This window comes from Acomys minous, assembly GCF_964271855.1.
Source record: "Acomys minous genome assembly, chromosome: 17".
NCBI lineage: Eukaryota > Metazoa > Chordata > Mammalia > Rodentia > Muridae > Acomys > Acomys minous.
The window spans coordinates 71,151,182-71,159,912 of record NC_140500.1 but is presented as its reverse complement, the minus strand read 5'-3'; the positions used below and the strand labels follow the sequence as shown (position 1 = coordinate 71,159,912).

The 8,731-nt window shown below is 51.4% G+C and overlaps 1 protein-coding gene across 1 annotated transcript; it reads right to left on the bottom strand.

The window, feature by feature from the left end:
* Nucleotides 1-1,867: 1,867 nt before the first annotated feature.
* Nucleotides 1,868-7,935, bottom strand: VAMP8 (vesicle associated membrane protein 8). The gene is made up of 3 exons (XM_084766574.1): nt 7,791-7,935; nt 5,313-5,471; nt 1,868-2,281 (listed from the first exon to the last, which is right to left on the bottom strand). Exons 1-3 carry the CDS (start codon nt 7,791-7,793, stop codon nt 2,138-2,140), a joined length of 306 nt encoding a protein of 101 aa, XP_084622700.1. The 5' UTR covers nt 7,794-7,935; the 3' UTR covers nt 1,868-2,137.
* Nucleotides 7,936-8,731: the final 796 nt, after the last annotated feature.

Genomic DNA, 8,731 nt, shown 5'->3' with positions numbered 1-8,731 from the left:
AGAGGTAGCCAAGAACCATCCCACAAACCAAGTCAGACCGGGCTCTGGAAAGAGCAGCAGTGATGGAGAACCTGGTTGGGAAGGGTCGAGGAGACAGACAGCTCATTGTTCTGCAGGCCTGGTCCTGTGACCCTGACTGTGACTAGCCATGGGACTCGGGAGAGATGCTCGCCCCCACTCCGCTCAGAACAGCTGGGATCCAGGCCTCTATAAAGACCCAGAAGAGCAAGAGTGGACAAAAGGCAAGCAGAACACACAGAACAGCCAACAAAGGGTAAGCTGACTAGTTCCTGCCAGTTTTGGCTGAGTTATCCCAAGGCCATAGAAGAGACGTGGCAGAAGTGGCAAGAGGTCTTGAACCAGGTCCTGAATGATCCAGCCTGGTCTCTGTAAACCTAGTCAGGAGAACAGTTAAGGAACGTTGACAGGACCCAAGGAGGACACTGAATCCTGGGCCCTACCAGAAAGTGCTATGGAGTTTTAATTCTCTTTACAGTAAGATGTCTAGGAAACCCTTGTTCCTGTGACCTGTGAGAACGAACAGTGTGGCAAGAAGAAAGACAGGAGGGCAGGGCGTGGTGGCGCACGCCTATAATCCCAGCACTCAGGAGGCAGAGGCAGGCAGATCGCTGTGAGTTTGAGGCCAGCCAGGTCTACAAAGAGAGTTCCAGGACAGCCAGAACTGTTACACAGAGAAACCTCGTCTCACCCTCTCCTCCCAAAACAAAAACAAAGAAAGAGGGAGGGCTTAGGAGATGGCTCAGTGGGGAAAGTGCCTGCTCTGAAAGCTCGAAAGCTCGAGGGTTTGGATCCGCCCGCATACCCACGCAAACACTTGACATGCGTTCTGTAACCTCAGCGCTGTGGAGGCAGGTTGGTCCCTAGAGCTCACTGGCCAGCCACCCGAGCCAAACCGAAGAACTCCCGTCTAGTGAGGGACCCTGTCTCAAGCAGTAGGGTGGGGGCTGGAGCTGTTTATCTCAGTGCTTAGCTCACAGGCATTATGCCGCAGGCTCAACCTCCAGCAGGTTCACTCCATAGTAAGGTGGAGAGCAATAAAGACATCCATCACCGAGCAGACTCTGCAGGTTGTCAGTGTGTGTGTGTGTGTGTGTGTGTGTGTGTGTGTGTGTATAAAACAGCAATGAAAGAAAAAGGGGCCATGGATGTGAGGAGTCAAGGTAGGATGATGGGTTGCAGGTGGTTGAAGAGAGGAAAGGGAAGGGGCAACACAGTGTAATTATATTTTAATTAATAATAAACACATTTAAATGTTTACCTAAGGGGAGTTGCGGGGGGGGGGGGGCAGGGGGATGAGTGCAAACTGCTCTTGCAGAGGACCCAAGTTTGGTTCCAAGAACCTGTGTTGTTGGAGCTGGAGAGATGGCTCAGTGGTTAAGAGCACTGTCTGCTCTTCCAGAGGTCATGAGTTCAATTCCCAGCAACCACATGGTGGCTCACAACCATTTATAATGCGATCTGATGTCCTCCTCTGCCTGCAGATGTACAGGCAGGCAGAACGCTGTATACATTAAAAAAAGAAAAAAAAGAACCCGTGTTGGGCTTGATTCCAGGGGAGTCGACGTCCTCTTCCCGCCTCTGCAGGCTCCTCATTCATACTCCTTTAAGAGAGAGAGAGAGACTGATTGACAGACAATTATCGATTCTAGCTGGGCATGGTGATTCACATCTGTAATCCAGGTGTGCAAAGCCTCTGAGCTGCCATCTTTCTTTTATAAACCTGTGTTCTCTATTTTTGCACCATCTTGGTCCTCGTCGGGAGAAACCAGTTGGGAGGGGATCCTTATGAAGACAGAAACAGACGGGCAAAGGGCGAGCGAGAGACAAAGGAGGAAAGAGCCTCATACCCTGGGAGATACTGAAAGGTCTTTATTGCCCACCAGCCACCAGCAGTTTCCCAGCTACAAGCAGGGTCCTCTGGGTCTCTCCAACCCACTCTCAGGACCCATGACACGCAGCCACAGTCCAGCCCTCTCCTCCCAAGGGGTCAAGGTGCTTCTGGGCCCTCACAGGGGGCGAGCAGCATTCCTGTGGAGGAGGACAGGAGAGGGTCCCTCTTGGCACACATTGGGAGGGAGCGTCACTCCTGAAGAGTAGGGCGGGATGAAAGGGACCCTTAAGTGGGGATGGTGCCAGTGGCAAAGAGGATGATGAAGATGATGATGATGCAAACAATTACACAGATGATGACAATCATCTTCACATTCTTCCACCAGAACTTCCGGGCCACCTTCTGCGATGTTGTCTTGAAGTGTTCAGACTGTTGGGGACAAGACAAGGTAGTGTGTGACCCAGTACCTCTTACAAATGGAGGCCCGCATGCCATAGTGTAGACGTTCACACTAGAAATTGAAGTAAGGAGCCGGGCATGGCAGTGCACGCCTGTAATGCCAGCACCCGGGGAGGCAGAGGCTGGTGGATCTCTGTGAATCTGAGGTCAACCTGGTCTACAAAGTGAGTCCAAGACAGCCAAGGCTACACAGAGAAACCCTGTTTCTAGAAAAAAGAAAGAAGGAAGGAAGGAAGGAAGAAATTAAAGTAAGAAACTGAAATAAAGATGCTGGTAAAGTATAGCTACTTCAAAAAAATAAAATAAACCTTTCCTGCTACAATAGGAACAGAAAGGTTCTTTTTGTTGCTGCTGTTGTTGTTTTCTCCCCCAAGATAGGGTTTCTCTGTGTAGCCCTGGCTGTCCTGGACTCACTTTGTAGACTGGGCTGGCCTCAAACTCACAGTAATCGGCCTCCCTCTGCCTCCCAAGTGCTGGGATTAAAAGCGTGTGCCACCACCGCCTGGCTAAAAATATTTTTATGACATTTATTTGTGCCTTTCCTTATTGCCACATGTACCAAACTGCTCATGTGGTGGACAGAGAGCAACTTGCAGGAGTTGGTTCTCTTTCCACGCTTGTGCCTTGGGAATTTTCCTCATGCGCTCAGGCTTGCTGAGCAGAATCTTTGCCTCCTGAGATATCTCTGTGGTTTTTGTTTGGTTTGTTTTGGTTTTTTTGCTGTTTGTGTGTTTTCCTTTTGAGACAGGGTCTCAGTATGGATCCCTGGCTGACCTGAACTTCAGAGGTCTGTCTATCTCTGCCTGCTGAGATATGCACTACTCTCCTGCCCTGACAAAACCCTTCCCACAGCACTCTGTAAGCCAAGTTCTGGTCTAGAATTCCCCTTGAGCATGGCAGGGCTCCTTCCTTTTATTTTTCTTTCTTTCTAGTCAGGATCTCATATAGCAAAGACTGACCTCCATTCCTTGTAGAGAAGAATGACCTTAGCCGGGCGTGGTGGTTCACACTTTTAATTCCAGAGCTAGGAAGGTGGATCTCTGTAAGTTCAAGGCCAGCCTGGTCCACAAAAGGAGTCCAGGAGAGCCAGGGCTACACAGAGAAACCTTGTCTCGAAAAACAAACAAAAAGATGACCCTAAACTTAAAAAAATTTTATTTATTTATTTTTGAGACAGGATTTCTCTATATAGCCTTGTCTGTCCTGGACTCATTTTGTAGACCAGGCTGGCCTCAAACTCACAGCGATCCACCTGCCTCTGCCTCCCGAGTGCTGGGATTAAAGGCGTGTGCCACCACGCCCAGCCCAAAAATTATATTTCTATATTTATGATTATGTGTCTGGTGTGCACATGCCACAGTGCAGGTCAGAAATCATTTTTCAGGAATCAAGTCTCTTTCCACCAACCATGTGAATCCCACAGATGGATTCCTTGGCCTTGGAAGCAAGTGCCTTCTTTTGAGCCATCTTGATGGCCTGGCTTTGAACTTCTGATCCTCTCATCTCTGCCTTCCAAAAGCTGGGATTACAGGCGTGTGCCATCATGGCCTGTTTATACAGTGTCAGGGACTGAACCCATTGAATTTCAGTCAAGAACTCTGGAGCCTTGGCCTGTACGCCAAGGGGTCTTTTACATGTGCTCATAATCGGGTCGTGTTTGATTGGCAAAGCAGTCTGGCCCCTGGAGATCTGTGACACTTTGTCTTCTAGGGACTGTAGAAGCTGGAGGAAGAACCAAGGCACTGCAGAGTGGACGAGTGAGGAGATGCCTCTGGCTCCCCCGAGTTAGCTCAGACACTAAGTCTCCACATACGCAGCCCGTGCTGCAGAAGGAGGCTCTAGATCCCAAGATCACTCACGGGACCCAGCAAGCCAAGAGCACTCCACAACACGTGGAAGCTGGGGCTCCAGCCTCGCCTGAGGTGGGAGTTCCTTCCTCCCATCGCTGCAAAGAGGAGAAGGTCTAAGCAAGACACGTAGGAGATATTCTTCTGGCCTTTGGCAGGCAGAGGGAACCTGAGGTCAAAGGATTTCACTGCTTTTCCTGGTTGTGTTTTAAAGCTGACTAAGCACCTACACACACACACACACACACACACACACACACACACACACACTCCCAGCCTCATAACTTCTGGAAAATGCTAAAAGCCCAAGGGTTGCCCAATGCTCATAATTTTGCCTTAGGGGCATCAACTCCAAATGATTGCCAAGGGCAGGCTTCAAAAAAAAAAATCAGGCTGGGCGTGATGGCGCACGCCTTTAATCCTACCGTTTGGAAAGCAGAGGCAGGGAGATCATTCTGAGTTCGAGGCCAGCCTGGTCTATGAAGTGAGTCCAGGACAGCCAGGGCTACACAGAGAAACGCTGTCTTGATTTTGTTTTTGTTTTTCTCTGTGCTGGACTCACTTTGTAGACCAGGCTGGCCTTGAACTCACAGCGATCCGCCTGCCTCTGCCTCCCAAGTGCTGGGATTAAAGGTGTGCGGTGCTTAAAACCCTGTCTTGAAAAACCAAAAGAAAGCTGGGCGGTGGTGTCACATGCCTTTAATCCCAGCACTCTGGAGGCAGAGGGAGGTGGTTCGAGGCCAGCCTAGTCTACAAAGTGAGTCTAGGACAGCCAAGACTACACAGAGAAACCCTATCTCAAAAAAACCAAAACAAACAAACAACAACCAAAAAAAAGAAAAAAAAAAGGGAAGAAAATTCAGTTTCATACCCCAAGGAAGGCTAGGGAATGCTGAAGTTGACTGAACTCCCTTGGAACTGGCTCTGGAGCTGGTCCCCTCACCTCACTCAAGCCCCAATGGACCCACTGCCTGGCTCCCTGCCAACCAGCTGAATAGCGAGGAACCGGAGGTGGAGATTCAACAATCCCTCCCCCAAAGTGCCATCCCTCTCATCACTTTGCTCCCCCCCCACCCCACCCCCCATAGCCGAAGTTTCTCTCTCCCCAGGAGATTTCCCCCCCCCCCCCCCCCCAGTTTGCTGCCCCTCCTCACCGTGGCTTCCAAGTCCTCTGTCTTGTTTCGGAGATGGTCCAAGTTTTCCCCTCGGGCCAAGATCCGCTCCACATTCTGGGTCATGATGTTCTTGACTCCCTCCACCTCACTCTGCAGGTTCCTGACGCGGTCATTTCCGGCACCCCCGCTGGCCTCCTCCTGGACGGCAGTAGAGGGGTTAATTAGGCCGAGCAGCAGGGGATGTCGGCCAGTGGGGGTTAGAAGAACTAACGTGGATTTTAGCCATTTCTAATACTTCAGGCGCTCACAGGGAGAACGTTCTATGTAAATGTTCACGTGAGTTCACGCACATGTGTATAATCCAGCAGGTGGAGGCCAGATCGGCCTCGGGTGGTCAGGTGTCAGGCCTCAGGAGCCACTCTCTTGGTTTTTTCTGAGGCTGGCTCTCTCATTGGCCTGGCACTCTCAGGTCAGGCTGGGCAGTAAGCCCCAGGGACCAGCCTACTCTACCACCATGCTAGAACTGGGAGTCTTCATGCCCAGTGCTTGAGCCATCTCACCTGGATTTTTTTTTAATACATGAGTCTGGGGAATCCATCTTAAATCTCCATGTTTATGTGGCAAGCACTTCACCTACTGAGCCATCTCCCCAGCTTTATTTATTTATTTATTGATTTTTAAAGATTTATTTATTACATACACAGTTTTCTGCTTGCATGTACACCTGTACACCAGAAGAGGGCACCAGATATCATTATAGGTGGTTGAGTCACCACGTGGTTGCTGGGAATTGAACTCAGAACCTCTGGAAGAGCAGTCAGTGCTCTTAACCACTGAGCCATCTCTCCAGCCCCTTATTTATTTATTTATTTATTCGTTTATTCATGTATTTGAGACAGAGCCTCATACAGCCTAGGCAGGCCTCCAACTTCCTAAATTGGATGACCCTGAACATCTGGTCTTCCTGTCTCTCCTTACGCTGTGCTGAGATTTACAGGTGTGCGCCATCAGCCCTGGTTTATGAGGTGCTGGGGGAATGAAACCTGAGCTTCATGCATGCCAGGTACACAACTCTACCACATCCTTAGTGCACTGCGTATGTGCGTGCGTGCGTGCATGCGTGTGCGTGCGTGCGTGTGTGTTGTGTTATCAGTAGGTGTGGGATGGAAAGTGCGCCTGTATGCCGCAGCACACATGTGGAGGTCAGAGGACAGCTCTCATGCGTGGATTGCCTCCTACAGTGGGGTAGACAGGAGTGAGGGGTACTGAGCACAGGCTGGCTGGCTTGCGCTGTAAGCCCCTTTACCTGCCAAGCCATCTTGGCTGCCATATAAGTGTATTCTTAAGTCCCTGAAGATGAGATTTGTTCTGGATTGTCATCCGCCTTTTTTTTTTTTTTTTTTTTTTGGAGGTCAGGGTGGGGGGTGTTTCATGGTTTCTGACAAGCAAAAACAGCACACCAACTACTCCTTATTTGAACTCTCCAGAGGGTCAAGGAGGTGACACATGTGGCGAAGCACAGCCAGGGGCTATTAACTAGTCCCCACGGCCTCAATCTTGCTAATCTTAGTAGGTTCTCCCTAAAAGTGCGGGGGCTGGCCAGGAGTAGGACACGCTTGGCTGGCCCAACCCAAGTGCCTCTCCAGACAGCTGTTGGTGAGCTCTGGTTCTGGCCTAGTGGGCAGTGTAATCGCGGTTCGGTGGCTGTGCCCCCCCCCCCCCCAGGAGGCATCATGTGCCGTTGGACCACACACTTCTGCTTTCCCCAGAATTTATCGCCTGGTGTAGGCCCCACGCCACCTCCTGTTTATGTAGATATTAATAAAAGTCCTCCCTGCCTGCGGTCTCTCTATCCAGGAAGCCTCTAGATAAGGCTTTTTGAACTAGGAGGGGAAAGGAATGAGCTGCTCCCTTTGGGACCCAGGGGCCCGCAGGTATCGGCCATGGGTGTGGGCTAAGGCTAGATTATCAGGGCGAACCAGCCGCCTGGCCGGCTTTACAAATCCTTGGGACTGTTGCTAATGTTTCTAGAAACCGGGCTGCTCTAGGTGGCCAGGCAGCTCTCCTAGGTGTCTGCGTAGACGTAGTGCGAGGGTAAGGGGGAGAACTGCCGTCACCTGGGCTGGAATCTGAGCCCCGGGAGAGCAAGAACACTTGTGGCCCGGTAATGTCACAACACCGGGCGCAGGCCCAGCTGGAGGAAACGGGAGGAGGGGGAGGGCGCGGCGCAGCAGCTCGGCTTGGAATTTGGGTCCCCCAGTGCCCCCACCGAAACCCTGATCCGATCCAGCACCGGGGCCAAGGGAAGAAGGCGGTGGAGAAGTGTCAGGAACGCCTGGCCGGGAGGGCAGAGCTATTTGTAGACAAGTTGTCAAAAGTAAGGAGGCAGAGGCAGCGCTGGCCCAGCGCGGCCAGCCCTGCGACCGCCGCCGGCTCACCTGGCTCGACACAGGCAGCCCCCCACCCCAGGCACGAGCCCCTCTAAATCTCTCTTTCCCTAACCCCCGCGTCACTCACCATGTCTCAGAGAACTTGGGCCTCTCAAAGCAGACCTCGCCTAGTCTGTTTCCACCCGAGGCAGCCACAGCTTCAACTCACTTCCTGCTTACTCCAACTTTCTGCCCGCCTCCCGCCCATCCCGCCACTCCAGCCTCTCCGGCTCCTGCCACACGTAACTGCAGGTTTCCGCAGGTAGGCGGCCGCCCTCTCGGCCCTCCCTGTCTCCTCCCAAACAATAGCTTAAGTTTAAAGCAACCGGGCAGGGGTGGGGGCGGAGGAAGCGTCTAAGTTGTCAAGAAGGAGAAAGGAAGGGTCAACCAACCCTCCTAAATTGTCAGAAACCACCTTTTTATGTCTCAAAGAAGTAATTCCAGTTCTCAGGGACTTAAATCAGCTTTACTCAGATAGAAACGGATGTACTGCTAGGCGGTGGTGGCGCATGCCTTTAATCCCAGCACTCCGGAGGCAGAGGCAGGTGGATTGCTGTGAGTTCGAGGACAGCCTGGTCTACAAAGCAAGTCCAGGACAGCCAAGACTACACAGAGAAACCCTGTCTCAAGAAAATAAAATTAAAACAAAACAAAACAAAGAAACGAAACGAAACTAATGTACCAATGAAAATACCTTGCTTGACAACCTTTGTCCCCAGGGCCATCCTGGTGAGAAGAAAGCACTAAAACCCCCCAATAAATGAGGCTGGAGAGATGAGTCAGCAGTTAAGAGCACCTGCTGCTCTTGACGTGGACGGGAAGTTCAGGTCCCTGCACCTGTAACTGCAGCGCTAGAGAGAGCTGAACGCCCTCTTCTGGCCTCTGTTGGTATGTGAACACACATGCATACACACGCATGCACATAATTAAAGTCTTTGAAATCTCCAAGGTTAGCCCTAGGGGAATATGTGCTCCTCCTGGCTTTGGCCCTGAAGAAGCTGACCTTAGGCTGTGGGAGGAGTGCAAACA

Excerpts from the sequence above, each read along its gene's own strand:
- VAMP8 (XM_084766574.1), bottom strand. Across the intron at positions 2,282-5,312 it reads CAGAGGACTTGGAAGCCACG|TCTGAACACTTCAAGACAAC; the intron begins GTGAGGAGGGGC and ends TGTCCCCAACAG.